Raw genomic sequence first — 19070 nt, 5'->3', positions numbered from 1 at the left:
GGTTGGAAAATAAATGCGAGGCTATGCTAAACAGCTGAAGGATTTGCACAAGTGTGTGTGCTGTCACCTGTGTTGTTGGGGTGTCACCCGGACGTTGAATGTAGAAACACTCTGCAATCTGCTTCAGGGCAATTATCACTTAGCTTATATGTGGCCAACCTAAAATAAGTTGCTGACCGAGTTACTTGGTGTGCATGCATGTGTGTGTGAGGGTGTATGATGGGGGGCCTGATTAATAAAAGGAGGAAACTTACAAGTAAATGGATAACAGAGCACTCCATGAACTGAGAACTGGTGCTTCGCCTGTAGTACAGGTGAGATTCAGCAGAAAGGAACTGATGAAAGAGGATTCTTGAAATGTGAGAGTTGGAACTCTTTACTGCGCTGCTTTTGTCACTTTTTTCATTGTGAATAGTCATGCATCTCACATACAGTCCTTGGGGCACTTCTAAAATCATTGCATACATTTCAGCCTGGAATTCATTTTTTAAAATGGGAGGAAGGATTTCCTCCTTGCATGTTTCACATAGGGGTGTAGCTTACAAGCTTGACTGCTACTGAATCAAGATCAGCTCTAATTTGTTGTCTTCTTCTGTCTTCCTGGCTGTCATTTTAGCTGCTCTCCCTTTTTTCTCTCTCAAAGGGGTTAAAGGCAGAACATCATTATTTGTAGGAATGGAAAAATATTCAGGATAAAAAATGGTACCACTTGAAAGAGTGACTCCAGATAAATTCCTAAATAGTCAAATTCATCAGAGATAATCTGAATACAACACTGTAATTTGTTGCCTTTTTCTCCAACTCTTTGGTTGCATCTTTAATCCTTCTTGTTTCCGTTTCTTCTTTCTCCTTCATCTGTATCTGAGTTTTTTAGAAGCTCTTTGTTTCTACGGAGGACTGATGATGCCAAAACAAGCAGTGAAAACAGAAAGATAAACGGCTAGATGAAATGCCATATCCAAAAAAATTTAAAATAAGTGTTCCCAACTTAGAGCTCAGATCTTGATGTTAAAATAAAATAAAATAGAAATAAATCTTCCTCCCACAGTTCAAAAACATGTCTGTCAGGTGAAATGGTCTCTCTAAATTCTCCCTAGGTGTGAGTGTGAGTGCATGATTGTTTGTCCTGTCTGTCTCTGCGACAGATTGACAACCTGTCCAGGGTGATTCCGTTGCTCACCCAAAACCTTCGCTGGAGATAGGCACCAGAACTCCTTATGACCTCACTGGGGACAAGAGTGCACAGAAAATGGATGGATGGATAGAAATAAATCTGACTTTGACTTCTCCTCCCCCTTTAATTCTTATTAAAAGCCAGAAGGAATGGACAAAATAGAACACGAGAAAAAGAAAAAAATAAAGTTTATTATTTCTCAAAAATGAGAAATAATATTGTAAAAGTTTCTTTTGGCCAACTTGTGGTTTCTAAATGACTCGACCATCTTCACTGCATTAAACAACAAGTCTCACCAAAAATCTTTCAGGCATAGAGAATATAAATAAAAATAATTAGTTAATGTTTAGTGCAGTCCATTCAGTTCTTCTCAATATGTATATTACATATACTCATACTGTCACATCAATAGATTTGCTCTGTATTGTGCTGCTTCACTTTGATTGGTGTAAATAAAATGAAACCACCAAAACAACTTCTCAGTTTTCTACAGAAATATTTCTGTAGTGGTAACCTTACAAAGATAAAGCTACCTTAAAATATATGCAGACTGTACGTTATTAAAATACATGCTTATAAATTTAAGAGCAAATAAAATAAAAAGAAATCTTGAAAATGAGTTCTGGCTGTAACAAATATGGCCAAGCGTTGTTTTGAGACACATTTTAATGGTAGCAGTTTTATATACTTCTGTATTGCATTGTGGAACAATTGAAAAGAGACATTAGAGGAAAAGAGATTGGACTTTTTCTGTTGTTGCTCCTATTCTACCTTTCCAGATTAGATCTGCCCACAGCCTGGATCATTTTAAATCACTTCTCAAAACTCATTTTTAGTCTTTGGGTTTTATCTGAAGAAGTGTTTGATACTCTGCTTCTGTCAATTTGTGTTATTGTTGTTCTTGTACAGCACTTTGGTGCAGTTTTCCACCTGTTTTTAAAATACTATGTAAATAAATTGGACATTGAGATTGAAACAATTTTCACGAGTTTTAAAGACCAGTATTAGTAATATTTTAAATGTATGCACATTTATGTTGTGAGTGTGTACCTTTCTGGTGCTCTTTAATTGCTTTTTTTCATTTTTTCTGAAATGGAGGAAATCTACTTGTAGGCCAAACCCTGCTGGTGAGCAGTTCTAATCTTTGTGCTTGTCGTTGGTCACAGTTTGTGATTATTGTCAAAGCCACATGTTAGAGACAGAGGGGAGTTTTCTCACAGCTTCTCCAAAATGTTGTAATCTTTTGAACTATTCTCCATCATGGCAGAAAATCATGGACCTTCGATGTGGGTTAGGGTTAGGGTTAGGGTTAGGGTTTTCCACCAAATACGTTGCATTTGGTGGACGTTTTAATCTCACCTGGTGTTAGTGAAAGTGTTTCTCAGCAGAACTGGGATAAGGCAATATCATTTTCCATGGTATTGCTTTTCTATAATTCAATTTGTGCTGTCCTTGGTTTTTATAAATATATATATAGAGATGATAGATATAGATATATATAATTAGGTTTTAAGGTTTTTGATTTTTGATTTGATTTGATTGTTCAGTTTTTGGTTGTTTCGGTCTTTTTCTTCAAAGACTCCTCCCTCACTTGAGGTATAAAAGCAACAGCAATGTGCCTCTTTGTACTCATTAAATAATATGTGTGCGCATGTGTGTGTGTTTGCATTCCAGAGCCTGGGTCTAGCACACTTTGTATGGATCACCCCTCTGCAGTGTATCCTGTGTACTGGTTTGATCTGGGAGCTGATCGAGGTCAATGGCTTCTGTGCCCTGGCAGCTCTCACTCTTTTGGGCATTCTCCAAGCGTGGCTGTCCCTGAAGATGGGACCTCCTAGGTGAGAACACGTCACCACACACATGCACACATACACACAGAATATAAATAAGCCAGTATAGCATAGAACATATCAACACTACTATTTTGTAGATATTTGTTCAAATCAAATAATTTCTCAGTTTTTTTTAGCTTCCTGTTACTGTAGACAAACATGCAAACTTTCTAGCTGTGCTGTTTCTGTTACGATGTTAATATGCCTGCTGCATGCAGGGCAAAGCGTGCCGGGCTGATAAACCGACGTTTGGCTCTTACTTCTGAGATTGTAGAAAACATTCACTCGGTGAAGGCGTACGGCTGGGAGGAAGTGATGGAAATCATCATCAAAAACATCAGACAGTAAGGCAACACTACTCACTAGACACACAAAATGAAAGCAATTAAAGCATGATTTTCCTTGATTTTTTTTTTTTTAATGTGCCATTTTATTCAGTTGCTGCTCATATCAGTCGTATTCTGTTATGCTTGCTGTAGTGGAGGGATGGTCTGTCATCCAATTTAATGGAAAAAAAATGAAGACATTAATTATGTCTAACAATATCTGATGGTTCTTGTTAAAAACCTTTTTAAAATTGTGAAAAAATGTTTGGAAATACTGTTTTTACCCAAGCTTGAAAATCTAGTTTTTATTGTAGAAAACATTGATTTGAACCTTTAGTAAAACATTCTGATACAGAAGTCTTGGGTTGATTGTGTAATTTCTAGTGTGGAAAGGTCATGAACAGATACTATGAAATGTCTATAAGGCTTTAGGGCTGGTGTTAACATACCAGTATTAAGGATACATACCAGTATTAAACATTATGTGAGTTAAATATATTTCTCCAACTTAATAAATCAGTTGATTTGCTGGTTTGTTAGTAATATACTTCATTAGGATAGACTCCTGCAACCAGTTATAAAAAGAGTTGCTCAACACTGCCTGTTGATTGATATTTCCTATTTGTTTCATTTTGATACTCTTTCTTTAAAACAGTCTTCATATCTTACACATTTGATGGACATTCAGATTTTTCATTTCCGTGTTAATAATCTAAATATTCAGTCCTCAACAGTACAGTTGTAATGTCACAATATAATATAAAAAGTCTCCAACAATGCCTACAGCAACAAATTTGCTATCTTAAATATCAAATATTTAGACTCTGATGTACATGTCATTGAATAAACATGAGTCCGTCACTAAATTCCCCCTGATTTCCTGAATTTTTGGAGATTGGGGATTGGTTGATGCTAATATGTGACATAGATATTATCAACTGATCTTATCTACTGCTGCACAGTCAAGAAAATCAACCACTGCCCCCATTTGCCCTGCCATCATCCACCTATTCCTAACTTCATCAGTTTGTAGCTGTGTTTAGCAACAAAAAAACAAAAAAAAAGATATTAGCCGAAATCAGAATTGGCAGGTCAGGCTTCTTAAAGATCGCTGATAGGCCAAAAAACAACTGTGCACCCCTAGTGTAAAGTAATAGTTGTGTATAATAATATATTTGCCTAAAATGTCAATTTTCTTCTCCTTTCAGGGATGAAATGACTTTAACCAGAAAGATTGGCTCTCTGCGCTATTTCTACAGTGCTTCATATTTTTTCTCTGCCATATTGGTAATCATATCGGCCATCGTCCCATATGCACTCAGTAACGGTATCATACTGCGGCGGATTTTCACCACGGCGTCATACTGCGTTGTGCTACGTATGACGCTCACCCGCCAACTGCCAGGCTCCATCCAGATGTGGTACGACACATTGGCATTGGTCCAAAAGATCGAGGTAAGCAGAATCAGTTTTGTTTAGGTTTTTTTAAGCACACTGATCTATTTCTGAGAATTTATGTAACTTTTAGGGATACCTTTGTTTCAAATAATGTAATTTGATTTTCAGATATTAATGTGTCTCACGCAAGAAAGGACTGCATTCCATCTGAATCTTATGACTAATAAAGCTGGTGTTAAATGGAAGTGATTGTTGCTTTAATTTTAAAAATTGTATGTAAAATCTCAATTTTGCTCTTGGCATCTGAAGCCTTACAGAACATCATAATGAAGGAAACACTGGCATTGTCCATTCTGAATGCGTGTGTGTGTGTGTTTCGCTTCCAGGATTTTTTGCTTAAGGAAGAATACAAAGTAATGGATTACAGCTTGACCACGATCGGATTGGAGCTGATCAATGTCTCTGCATCCTGGGATGAGGTTCGTTTGCAAACTCAGTGCACTTGGACAATCCTAGAGCATGATATATCTAATTCCAGTATAAAGGTAAACTTTGTCCTCATTTAGGCATTAGTCCATGTTAAACCCTGATCTGTAAGCAGATATTTAATTTAGGGTTCGATCACTTAAATCTGGCTGGTGTGAAAGCAGTCCAAGTTCATATGAATGAACCCATATCTTTCTTTTTGCAGTTGGGTTGTTGCAGTAATTCTGAATCAATGTTTGGCTATTCTAAAGCTGAGATTCTGAAATTTGAAAGGACAGTTTTAAATATGATGACACATTTAGACAAAATTTTTGTTCAAATTTAGTGTTGAACTAACTTTTCATTATTTAATGAATGAATGAATTCAGCTTTTAGACCAGAATGACTGCATTGTAACTTGTGTTGGGTACAGGCACTGGTGCTTCTTATGATACTTTGACATTCACAACTGGACACCTGAGAATCCAACTCTTAGTCCTGTTTAATAAGGCCTGCATACCTCTTCTTATTAACAACCCAGGCCTTCATAATTCATTCCCTCTTAAGCTCTAGTTAAGCTCTAAACCCTGTAAAGGTAATGTGATGGTACAGAACTTGGTTTTGCACAATGACCACACGTCAGTCACATGCTGCCGCAAGTTGTTTTCATTTATATGGATTGACAATACAACTCACCAGAGGTTTAATCCTTCATTTATTAAACACATTGTATGTATGATGTAAAACCTAAAGATGAATCATCTATGGAGAAATAATAATTTTACCAGATGATGCCATGTTTTTTCATCTGATTTTTATATTAGTAATAACAGGACAGTGTATGAAATGTGTTGAGACAAAAAATTATACTTTCTAACTTGCCGTATGTCAGCATGAAATCCAGCAATGGTCTTTTTAGTGGGAATATTTTGTTGTTCCTGTTCCTCTATCATTATGCCAAGCTCTGGCAATACGGCACCGAGGAAAGTCAACTCCTTAATCCACAATGAGTTACAGGTGTAAAAGTTCATTCCTCACTGTCACCAGGAGAGGATTGTAATTTCTTATCTATAGTCAAAGACTGTAAAACTAGTCTAACAGGTGTGATTCATTGTCTACCCAATACCGTGAGAAAACAGACGCCTGGCAATCCCTTACTTTGCATAGTTAATTAACCAGGTGGTGTCACCCCTTTGCTGGGAACACTCTAGTTCTCCCTCTGAGACTTGGTGTTCATTACCCAATTCCCAAATTCTGTTTTTACTCTTCCTGGAATGTGTGGTTTCGCTCACAAATGCCAGTGGAGCTGTTCTTTCTTTCTTTCTTTTTTTTTTTTTTTTTACAGCTGACAGCTTGTACGTCAGCTCATTAGAATGAGAATTTCAGGAACAAACTACAATTAATACTGGCATTACTAGAGCTTAGGCCCATAAAACGTCATGGGGGGTCAATGAATAACCTAGTCAGTCATGCAGGGTTCCCCTTTTCTTGCATAGCTCTGCGTCATCCTTTAATCTGTTCAGAGACAGTGACAGATGGGTTGAAAAAGGCTATTGTGGGTCTTTGTGAGTCTTCTCCTATTCTTGTGCTTCTTTTCCTCACATGCAGAGGCATTTACTCTGGTGTCATTGTCTGAAAGCACAAGATGAGGTAAAAGTATCTGAAAACTATTCTGCTTGCAGGAAAACAGCCTAAATTTTTTGAATTTTCTTTCAGCAATCCCATTTCCCCGTAAACAAATAATATTCCATTCCTGATCATGTTTATTTAGTTTGCCAGATATGTCATGGTGATGGTGAAATGGTCTTAACTTCCTTATCCTACTTCTCTCCCTTTACTGGTCACTTATCTAATTTAGATATTATTTGGACTTTTGAGGGATTGATATGGTACTCCTGCTAATCATAACAAGTTTTGGACAATAGTTTGATATTGTGGTATTGGACTAAAAAATTTATTGCAAATCATTCATCCTTCAGCTTCCACTTCAAATCCCCCCCAAAATACATAAACATTATGTGGTTGTAATATGGAAAAAGTATGAAAATCCTCAAGAGATATGAATACTTTTTCAAGGCAATGCAAAAAAAAACAAAAAAAAAAAAACCTGAAAATAGTTCAACCCAAACCTGCCAAGTTATGCTAATGTATATGTAGTACGATATGGTAAGCTCTTACAAGTCAACGGTGGACATTTAATAACAGAATTTTCGTGGACTGGTATCTTCATAGTACTAAGGGCTGTAAATACCTGTGTGTTTTCGTCAAACTTTACTCAAACTCTAAATTCTCTTGCAGGATATTGTTGAGCTCTTTGAGAAGATCAAGCGGGAGAACAAAGCAAATGGACACATGACCGGTGACGATGGACTATTCTTCACTAACTTATACATCACACCTGTCCTCAAAAACGTCAACCTACGCTTAGAGGAAGGCATGATGCTCGGAGTGGCTGGATCTACTGGGTCTGGAAAGGTATTTCAAACAGTGAAAGCAGTGCCTATGCTAGTTATATTAAAAATATGTAATGTGAGTACTGTAAGTGAAATGCTTAGACTGTAAAACGCAGCAGGACGCGACCAAACCCTTAAAATTTTAACCCAGGTTAAAATTTTAACCCAAAAAATTTTAACCTAGGTTAAAATGTTGTACAAGTTAGTCTTCCCTGTTTTATTCAGAGTTCCCTCCTCATGATGATCCTGGGAGAGCTGGTACCATCAGAGGGAAAAATTAGACACAGCGGTCGGGTTTCGTATTCACCACAGACTTCTTGGATAATGCCAGGGACCATTCGTGACAACATCCTTTTCGGCTTGACTTATGATGAATTTCGCTACACTTCCATCATTAAGGCCTGCCAGCTGGAAGAGGTATGCTCACTTCTACCTATAGCTCATCCGTTCTTTCTTCTTTCGTGGATCTCTAACAAATAAAAAAATAAAAATTCACCCCATGAAGGATAACTTGTTTCATACCAAGAAACATGAGAAGCAAGCCTTCCAATTGAAGAGATAATATATTTAAGAACAAGCAAAACGCACAATGATTATAATTTACTAAGAGTGATGGAAAACAAAATATTTTATTGCTCTTAGTTTAGCTCAAATCTCAGCTGCTTTGTTTCTTCACTAAATTGAAATGTCAACAGTTGCTCCTTTGGACCATTGCAAGGGCATTAGTGATTCTGTTTTATTCCAGGTCTAACTTTTCCAGGTTCCCTTTGTCTACTTTTCCAACTCACCAAAACAAACAGACACCCAAACGGTCATGTTTTCATTGACTTCCATTCATTTTCTGCAGCATAACCATTACTTGACCTCTAACGCTAACATCACAGACCTAACCCTAACCCTAAACCTACCCATCACATTCCTAACCACTAAACCGAAAACTGCATTTTCCCTCAAGGGGACCAAGGAAACGTCCCCACAAAAAGCAATGGTCCCCACAACCCTACATTCTAGACAGAGAAAGGTTCCCACAAGGATATAAAAACCTGGTTTATACATGCAAACACACACTTGTAATTCTATACAAACTGAGGACTTTGTATTGACTTCCATTTATTCAATTGCATACATTAACCCATACATTTTCCCCAACTCTACCCCTAACCTGAACCAAAACTTCAACCACAATACCTTTCAACCTAACTTAGTAGAAACGTAGTAGAAATGCAAAATATGGGAGGACTGCATCACTTTTCACAAAAGCTCTTCCTTTGCTGGTAAGTATTGTGAAAGTGGTTCTCTATATGCGGTATCTACAATTACCTACTGACAGACACATATGTATTTGCACATTTTGTTTCCTACACAGCAACACAGACACTCACACTCATGAGTTTCAGTGTTGAGTGATGGACACTCAGCATAATAAAGTCTCTCCTGAATTCCCTGGTTATGTCACTGCTGTGGAAAATGAGCCTCTTTTCACTCAGTCACTGGCAGCATACAGTAAACCAGAAGTACATTTTAAACCTTAGAGGGTTTTGTTGACTTAATTTGTCCTGTTGAATCATTTTGTTATGAACAACAAACACTTACTGAAAATTTCAGTAGTAGTTGTGAAATTTATATTCAATATTTTTCCCACAACTGTTGCTGTGGGTCACGCCACTGAACTATAAACTCACTGCTTTATCCCTTGTAGAACAGACATTGCCTCGGTCATTTGAACAAAAACACATTATATTGCCACAGCAAACAGAGCCAGCATCCAGCGCCAGCGAGCCTTGTTTAGAGGCGTCTGTTTTGTTTTTCAGGAAGTACGGACGCAAGAGTGACGTTGACGTCAGCTTTTTTTTCCCAATTCTTTACATTTCTGTTGTATAGACATGAAGGGAAATGTTTGAGTGTGTGTAATATAAAGAATAACAAATTAGATATGTTTCAGATTTTAAAGCTTGTCTCTAAAATTGATTCATGAGCCATTAAATTTAAACCTGTGCATTTGAAAGAATGGTGCTTTTTCTGTATTGTTTGCTATTGGTCCTCTTTAATGACACTCTGACCAGTGTATTTCTGCTTCAGAACAATTTAATAAGCTACAGTTAAACAAATGCATGCATTTGTTGGTGTGGAATCTTCTAGCACAGAGGTGTCCAACATTAGTCCTCAGGCGGTTAGTGTTCATAAGAAGCTAAATCAGACAGTTAAAAAAGATGCCGTGGTTTCTCATAATTGACTCTTATACCAGAAGATACAATGAAAAAAAGAAGAGGGGCAGAAATTGAAACTTGAAGAATTGCACAGGACAGAGGTTCTTAAATGGACTTAAGGTTTGGTGTATGAACACAGAAACTTCAGTCCTGCAGGTATGAACGAATGTAATAGAATGTTAGAATACTGTGGTTGACAGTGTCAATCACAGCCTTAAAGTTCTGAAGTCTCCAAAATCTCATTCCTGTTTAAAATGTAAATTAGTTGGATAAAAACTGTTTCATCCAGTGTTTTTAAAAGAAATGGAAATTTTGAGATGAATCTAAAATTTGAGTACACTAAGGGGTCAATGCTGGGGTTTTTTCACTCGTGGGTTTACCACAGCACACCTGAAAACATTGGGACCACTCCATAGGTAATAACTGAGCACCCAGTTGAAGAAAACATCTGTTTTAAAACTGTTGGAATCAAAAGGGAAACAGAAAGGTTTCCTTTTAGTAAATACATTGTTTAAAAATGAAAGTGAAATGGATTCTGCTCTTTTGCATAATGGAACAGAATAACAAAAATGAAGGACTACTTTCATGCCAGTGTATGCCAGCACAGGTTTTAGAATAGATAAAGCAGGCTGACAATAACGTTCTGAAATGAACCCTGCCTACACCCATTTTGAAAATATGTTAATTCTACTCAAAATATCTACTTCTTGCCAGAAAACCAACCAGTTTAGGTGAATTCTGAAATTAAGAGTGGTCAAATATTCATCCAGATTTATGTCAGAAGTGTATAATTGGCTACAGTAAGAATTCAGTCCAGGTTCAACTTGCTTAGGAAAATTTTACCAACTGTTATTTGCAGTGTGTATTCAGTCACATTTGTGTATGTAATGGTGACTCTGTATGGAAGAAAATGTTTGACTGATTGTATTAGTCAATGCTAAGTGGCTTAGCAAAGAGTCTGTAACACGATTTAGCAAGTTCTTAAGCAGTCATTGTCCAAAAAATAGATTAAAACCACTTTTTAAGACAATAAAAAAACCTAAGTGTCTTAAATTTAGAAGGAGTTTCACTGAGTGACTTAGTTTTGTCTTGCTATGCTGACTTATTGTACAAGGTGTTAACATATTAACTTGATTCCCTATGCTCCAATTTGGACAGCGAAAGGTACTGTAAAGAAGGTAGGATGTTTCAATGGTATAAACTTCATCATGTCAGTTTGTCTCTTTGGTTTCCATTTATTGTCACTGGTTAGCTTGTCCATTTATCAAGCCCATGTGCGTCTCTGACCCGTGGTTTGTGTTCTGATGTGGCATTCTTAATAATTTGATGATGAGGTAGAGAAAGCTGATTAAGACGTTCAATTTGTGATCTGTTCATCTCTTGATACAAAATGACTCACATTTCTGCATGTTCCATGTCAGAAAGAGAGCGGAAGATCAGAAGTGTAAAGCAGTACCACTTTGTTGTGTTCAACTTTCCTTTCATCTGCTGAAAGTTTTGCTCTCTCTTGCTGAATTATCTCTATACATGTCTCTTCATAACAGTGTTTTCCTTAAACGAGCGTCTGAAATAAGCCTGGCCATTGCTTTCATATGCCTGATTCTCATCTCTCTTCAGTGCTCCAGCTGAGATTTGTCCCATGCATGCTAAGATGTTAGCATGCAGAATGAAGAGCTGTAAAGGACGACGTTGGGTTTCTTGTTTCTGATTATAGTCAGCCTATCTATGGTTGTAATTAGGCAAATGCAGTGGAGGAAGTGAAAAAGATCTAGCAAAGTTTTTAAGACATTTTATTGTTGGCCAAGATCCATAGCACTATTCGATCATTAATGATTCATGACATAATGTCACAACCAAACATTAGCAATAAGACAACTTTAGATCCAATTGTTTAAAATTGTTATTTCAATCAGAGAAATAACAATAACTGATTCTTGACTGTCCCTCTGGATGAGGCAAAGTAGAACAACAGGCTAGTTTTTACCAAAACAATACCTAAATGGTATTAAGTTTACATCATTTATATCTAGTCGTATTTAAATGGTCTGATTCCAATTATCACCATCTTGGCTGAAGTTTTATTCATTCTTCATTTTTTGAACTTCAGTCTTTGTATGGTTAATATTCTGTGTAGCTCTCACTTATATTTCACATAAATGTTTGCTAAGTCAACTCTTTTGTTCTGCCGTGTTGGTTTCCATTTGTGAGGACTACAATTAACCCCATCTCAGTAGCCCCCACTCTTAAAGTCCCATAATCTTTCACTTTGTCTGGGTTTAGTTCCTTGGAACCATTTAGCTGATGTTTGGCAGCACGGAAAAGCATATTGATATCATTCCAAGTTTACGCATTTATCTTTTTATGTCAACTCTAACGAGGTGAATCAGGAGATAAGAGTCATTCCTGTTGTTAGTAACAGCTCCTTTTCTATTCATTGTGTTTTATCGTTTTTCAAGCTGCATTTACTACACAGAAGTCTGACCCAGTGACCCCTTTGTTTCTGTCTGAAGGATTTTGACTTGCTGCCTGAGAAAGACAAGACTCCCATTGCTGAGGGAGGAGTTACCCTCAGTGGGGGTCAGAGAGCAAGGATCTGCCTCGCCAGGTACTCCCACACTAATCGGTCACCATGGTTCACCGCTCATAACATATTGCAATGATCTTTTTCATTATTAAAGAACAATTGTGTGAGTCACAAATAAGTGTTTTAAGCAATAAACAGTGGTCTGAAGTAAAAACTTCCACCCATTCATCCATCTCCCACTCCCTCCTTCCCTTACTCGTGAACAAGATCCCAAGATACTTGAACTCCTCCACTTGAGGCAGGACATCCCCCTCGACCCAGAGAAGGCACTTTACCCTTTTCCAGCTCAAGACCATGAACTCGGACTTGGAGGCACTGATCCTCATCCCGGCTGCTTCACACTCGGCTGTGAACCACTCCAGCGAGAGCTGCAGATCACGTCCTGTTAAAGCCAACAGGACCACATCATCTGCAAAAAGCAGAGATGCAATCCTAAGGCCATCAAAATGGATCCCCTCAACACCTTGGCTGCACCTACAAATTCTGTCCATAAAAGTAATGAACAGAATCCGCCAGTCATGACTGGTGGAGTCCAACCCTCACCGGAAACGAGCCCGACTTATTGCCGGCAATATGGACCAAACTCTGACACCGGTCATACAGGGACCTGATAGCCCGTATCAAAGGGCCCGGTATCCCATACTCCCACAGGGCACCCCGAGGAACACGGTCCAACACCTTAAGAAACTCCGGGTGAATCTCATCCACCCCTGGGGCCCTGGCACCGAGGAGCTTTTGAACCACCTTGGCGACCTTGTCCTCAGAAATTGGAGAGCCCGACCCAGAGTTCTCAGGCTCAGCTTCCTCAGTGGAAGGCATGTCGGTGGGATTGAGGAGGTCTTCAAAGTATTCTGCTCACAATGTCCTGAGTCGAGGTCAGCAGCACACCACCCCACTGTAAATAGTATTGGTGCTGCACCGCCTCCCCCTCCTTAGACGACAGATGGTGGACCAGAATCTCCTCGAAGCCATGTGGAAGTCTTTCTCTATGGCCTCTCCTAACTCCTCCCATGCCCGAGTTTTTGCCTCAGCAACCACCCGAGCCGCACACTGCTTTGCCTGCCGGTACTCATCAGCTGCTTCCAGAGTCCCACAGGCCAAAAAGGCTCAATAGGACTCCTTTTTCAGCCTGACAGCATCTCTCACCGAAGGTGTCTGCCAACGGGTTTGAGGGTTGCTGCTATGACAGGCACTGACAACCTTGCGACCACAATGGACCACCTCCATTGTCAAGCCGCCTTGACAATTTAACAACAGAACACCACTTGAGTTCAGATCGGGGGGAGCTTTCCTCCCAACCACGCCCCTCCAGGTCTCACTGGTATTACCGACGTGAGCATTGAAGTTCCCCAGCAGAAAGAGGGAGTCCCCAGGAGGGGCACTCTCCAGTGCCCCCTCTAAGGACTCCAAAAAGGGTGGGTAGGCTGAACTGTCGTTCGGCCCATAAGCACAAACAACAGTCAGAACCCGTCCCCCCACCCGTAGGCAGAGGGAGGCTACCCTCTCGTTCACTGGGGTAAACCCCAATGTACAGGCGCCGAGATGGGGAGCAACAAGTATGCCCACCCCTGCTCGACGCCTCTCACCGTGGGCAACTCCAGAGTGGAAGTACATCCAGCCCTCTCAAGGAGACTGGTTCCAGAACCAGAGACTGAATATTTCTAGCAGGAACCTCTCAACCTCACACACCAGCTCCGGCTCCTTCCCCACCAGAGAGGTGACATTCCACATCCCAAGAGCCAGTTTCTGTAACCGAGGATCGGACCGCTAGGACCCCCCTCCCTCGGCCACCACCCATCACACATTGGAAGAGGGACCCATGTTTCCTCTTCGGGCTGAGCCCGGCCGGGCTCCATGTGTAAAAGCCCGGCCACCAGGCGCTCGCCAACGTGCCCCACCTCCAGGCCTGGCTCCAGAGTGGGGCCCTGGTGACCTGCGTCCGGGCGAGACGATGTATAATGTGAAAGAATAGAATAATGTGAAATGAATATTGATGATTTAATGAAGAAATAAGGCACAAAAATCCCAAATAGTCCAAAACCAAGGCAGCACTGTTGAGCGAAAACCAGGGCTCAACACAGGTAGCAACAAGGTGAAGGAATGGACTGAGACACACATCCGAAATGGACCCGACAAGGAACACAGGGATTAAATACACAGAGGGTAATCACGGAGAGAGACACACCTGGGAGTAATCAAGGGGAGACAGGACAACACGGAGACTGAGAAAACTCAAAATAACACAGAGAAAAACTCAAATCATGACATACGCTGATATTTCAATGCATTATTTATGTGGTTATTGATTCCTGGATAGAGCTTGAATATTTATTTCTGGCATTCCTGAAAGTGTTTGCTTTTCTCAGCAGTGCCATAGAAACATTGCTTCCTTTTAGCACTCTGTAGATAGGTGGCCTCTCCCCACACTACCCCAATTACTTTTTTCCCCTCCTTTCCAATGTTTACTTTCTGTAGAACTTTACTGTCTTCAGACTTTGCAACAGCTTTTTCTTGTCTTTGTGCTCTCTGATTAGATATGAATATTGTTTTGTTTTGTTTTTTTGTTTGTTTGTTTGTTACTACCGTAGGGCCGTATATAAAGATGCAGACCTGTACCTGCTCGATGCACCTTTCACCCACCTGGACATTGCAACAGAGAAAGAGATCTTTGACAAGTAAGGATCCCAACAGAGAGTCTTTCATGTAGGAGTGGTGGGGGTTGGGAGAGCTGTAGAAAGTTCAAGGTCAAGGCTCTCCCTGTTTCTCAGATGCTTGTTGACTGTGGGGAAAGTTTCTCTGGTAACACTGTACTCTTCTGAGAAAGTGGAGCTTTTTTCCTTTTTTACATCATGGAAAAAGAATTAGAATGATTATGCCAAAATACCATCTATTGCTTGTTGTTTTGTGGCAAAAATGTAGAAGGTACTTCTGAGTGCAACGCTGCTAAAAATGTTGTTAAAGGCCTAATGGAGAAGCGGAGTGTTGAAAAGAGCAGAAACTTCTTAAAGAGACAGGAGTCCACGTTTAAAGGCATTAAATTGCAAAGTCAAATTTCTTTTCAGCCATGTTTGATACATACAGTGTTTTATTTGACAACTAAAGTTATCATAATTATTTCTTTTCTTTTATTATAATGTAAAATGATACTGCCTGGCTGGAAAACACATACTGCCCCTTTAACGACACATTATAAACAACTTTGATAAAAATTTATAAGTGACTTTTAAAATTTCAGTGTGGAAGAAAAACTAAAGCTCCTTTAAAAACAAAAAAACTTTTCTTCCAGCTTCTTTCTTTCTTTTTCTTCTGACAGTTTTAGTTATCCGAGGACTTTGGTAAATTGTAGCCATATTCTTCTTCAGTAATCATTCATCGTTCTCATACAGCAGCTGACAGTTGGGCTTTAGTGTTCCCGTGTTGCTGCTGATTTTCCATTTCTTTCATTGTGCATTTCCTATTTTTGGAACATTGTTTCTCTTCTTTAGTTCTGACACTTTGAAGACCAAAACATTCCTATCTTGTTAGCATATTACCTTTTTCAAGGAGTCTTGGACTCTTTTCCATTGTTTCAGCAGACAGCTCTCTCCTGTTGGGGTTTTCTTTGTGCAACTGATTACTAAGTTCTGCAAAGGCCTCTTATTTATGATTTGAATGAATTCCCTTATGTTTTTCAATTATGTTTACATTTATAATTTGCAGATGTGTCTGCAAACTGATGGCCTCCAAGACTCGTGTTGTGGTCACCAGCAAGTTGGAGCACCTGAAGCGGGCGGATCGAATCCTTCTGTTGCACAATGGAGACTGCTACTTTTACGGGACCTTCTCAGAGCTTCAAGCACAGCGGCCAGACTTCAGCTCCCTGCTGCTTGGTCTCGAAGCTTATGACAACATCAACGCGGAACGGCGTGGCTCCATTCTCACGGAAACTCTTCGCAGAGTCTCTGTGGATGAAACAGCAAATTTCAGAGGCCCGGACTCCAATCATCAGTCCTTCCGCCACGCACCGTCTCACAGCCACGCCATGGGCGATGGCTGTCCCGAAAAACGCAAGCCTTCGCTCATCCTCAACCCTCTCGTAGCTGCCCGCAAGTTTTCATTCATCGGAAACTCCCAGCAGACGAATAATTTCCAGTCCACATCCATGGACGATGGGGCGCATGAACTTTCAGAGAGAAGATTCTCTGTGGTGCCTGAGGACGATCAGGTCGAGGAAGTGCTTCCGCGGAGTAATCTGTATCACCACGGGCTGCAGCACCTCAACGGCAGGCGCCAGTCTGTTCTGGCGTTCATCACCAACGCTCAGGGTCAGGAGCGCAGGGAGCAGATGCAGTCGTCCTTCAGAAAAAAGTTGTCCATCACCCCACAGTGCAATCTGGCATCCGAGCTGGACATCTACGCTCGGCGTCTGTCCAAGGACAGCGTGTTTGACATAAGTGAGGAAGTGGATGAAGAAGACATGCAGGTAAGATTTGGCAACATGTTTGCCAAGAAGGTCCTGGGTTGATTCCCGGGTCGGGTTTTTTTTCTCCTTGGAGTTTGAATGTTCTCCCTATGCATGTTTGGGTTCTCTCCTGGTACTCCGGCTTCCTCCCACAGTCCAAAAATATGACTGTCGGTTAATTGGTCTTTCTAAATTCTCTCTAGGTGTGAATGTGTGTGTGAGTTGCCCTGCGACAGACTGACAACCTGTCCAGGGTGACCCCACCTCTTGCCTGGAACAAAAGTTAGCTGGAGAGGCACCAGCTGACCCCACTAGGAACAAGGGTGTAAGAAAATAGATGGATGGATTTGGCGCTACATCACGTGTCAAACTCAAGGCCCAAACTCAAGAAATAGAATATTTAACATAACAGTTGTGTTTTTATTTTATCAATCAGAAATGTTATTTGTATCGGGCCAAATTAGATAAAGGTCAAAACATGTTTAATATTACTTAATTTCTTGACATTCTCTCCAAATGCAGAATCAGCTGTTTATTAATAGGTAGTTTTATCAACACATTCTGCCACAAATGGCCCTTTAAAGACATTCTTGATCACGATGTGGCCCAAAATGAAAATGAGCTTGACATAGCTGTTCTAAATCATAAACATTTGGTTATTATTAGCCTATTATTGAACTGATCTTTGTGAACTCACATGCTTACAGCTACCATTAGTGTAGAAAAGAAAAACACTCCTAAACACAGCAACACTTGTTTAGGAGTGTTTTATCAGACCACTAAATCTGCTCATTTTATATTTCTTTTAAAAGATTCCAAATTTTTCTTTCACATATTAAAGATAGTTTCACATTTCACATCAAACGTGTCCCCTTTTGGCTGTGCTGTGGTGGCACAGGGGTTAAGCACAACCGGGAATTGCAGGTTTGATTCCCGGCCTGGTGACCTTTGGCACATGTCTTTCCCCCACTTTCCTGTCAATTCACTATCAAATAAAGGCCACTAGAGCCAATAAAACATAAAAAATATGTCCTCCCCCCCCCCCCCTTTTTTTACAAAGTTTAAATTTAAACCGTTTAATAACGTCCTTCAGTGCTGAACCCTCCTTACCTGTTTTCTTTGCTTTGTCGTCTTTTTTTCACAACAAAAGATACATTCATATTTGGCATTTATGCAAAAATGATGGTTTCACTTTTTCACAGGAATGCTTTGCAGATGAACATGAGAAGATATTTGAAACAACCTCATGGAGTACTTATCTACGCTACATTTCCACCAATAGGAGTTTAATCTATGTCCTAATTTTCATTGTGATTGTCTTTGCCATTGAGGTAAAATTCTGTTTATTTTTTTATTTAAAATTGTTTTTGAACTTTGAAATTTTAATTAACAGTAAATTCCTCTTTTTTTCCCCAATTATCAGGTTGCTGGTTGTGTCATTGGCATTTTTCTCATTACTGAGTGAGTGCTGTGTTACGTTCCTGTATATACTAACCCTAACCCTAACCCTTCCATTTTACCATTTCATGTGGTAAAATGGAATACAAAAATATAAAATATGTTTATTTTGTACAAAAACAGAATTTTTGTTTGAAATTAGGGCTAAATAGTCAGAAGAGATTTCCAATCTGCGAAGGAGCTTTGATGAAAAGTGAGTCCATGTTTTAATCTTTGTCTTTTGCTTCATTCAACCAGTGAGATATGGAGGGATGGTGCCAACCCAAATTCACCAAACTACATCGATGAGCAGCACCCTAATGCGTCATCGCCTCCTGTCCACCTCGCCGTCATAGTCACACCAACCAGCGCCTACTACATCATCTACATATTCTTTGCTCACTCAGACAGCATATTGGCCCTTGGAGTCTTCAGGGGTCTTCCTTTAGTCCACACGTTGCTCACCGTGTCTAAAAGACTTCACGAACAGATGCTAAGCTCTGTGCTACGGGCCCCCATGTCTGTGCTTAACACCATGAAAACAGGTGCTCTGCTTTTTGGTACCGCTTCCCTTTTTGATTTAAAAGTTAGCAGTGAAAGTGTGGTGGTATCACTGCGCAGAAGATTTATTTCCCTTCTTTTTCTTTTTTGTTTTTCTCTTTCTAGGCCGGATAATGAACAGGTTCACGAAGGACATGGCCGTCATTGATGACATGCTGCCTCTAGTGCTGTTTGACCTCATACAGGTATTTA

At 39.8% G+C, this 19070-nt stretch overlaps 1 protein-coding gene across 1 annotated transcript in view; it reads left to right on the top strand.

The window, feature by feature from the left end:
• The window catches only part of cftr (CF transmembrane conductance regulator), a 51334-nt gene that overhangs the window by 12836 nt on the left and 19428 nt on the right, over positions 1-19070 (top strand). The window contains exons 6-18 of the mRNA XM_055022674.1: positions 2849-3012; positions 3225-3350; positions 4541-4787; positions 5117-5209; positions 7494-7670; positions 7874-8065; positions 12366-12460; positions 15028-15114; positions 16139-16901; positions 18083-18211; positions 18304-18341; positions 18576-18862; positions 18984-19063. Of these exons, the coding sequence (XP_054878649.1) occupies positions 2849-3012; positions 3225-3350; positions 4541-4787; positions 5117-5209; positions 7494-7670; positions 7874-8065; positions 12366-12460; positions 15028-15114; positions 16139-16901; positions 18083-18211; positions 18304-18341; positions 18576-18862; positions 18984-19063 (2478 nt within the window). The remainder of the gene's footprint in view (positions 1-2848; positions 3013-3224; positions 3351-4540; positions 4788-5116; positions 5210-7493; positions 7671-7873; positions 8066-12365; positions 12461-15027; positions 15115-16138; positions 16902-18082; positions 18212-18303; positions 18342-18575; positions 18863-18983; positions 19064-19070) is intronic.

This window comes from Poeciliopsis prolifica, unplaced genomic scaffold (genome assembly GCF_027474105.1).
Source record: "Poeciliopsis prolifica strain line A6 unplaced genomic scaffold, Auburn_PproV2 SCAFFOLD089, whole genome shotgun sequence".
NCBI lineage: Eukaryota > Metazoa > Chordata > Actinopteri > Cyprinodontiformes > Poeciliidae > Poeciliopsis > Poeciliopsis prolifica.
Note: the sequence above shows the minus strand (reverse complement) of the source record. Positions and strands in the feature narration are given on the sequence as shown.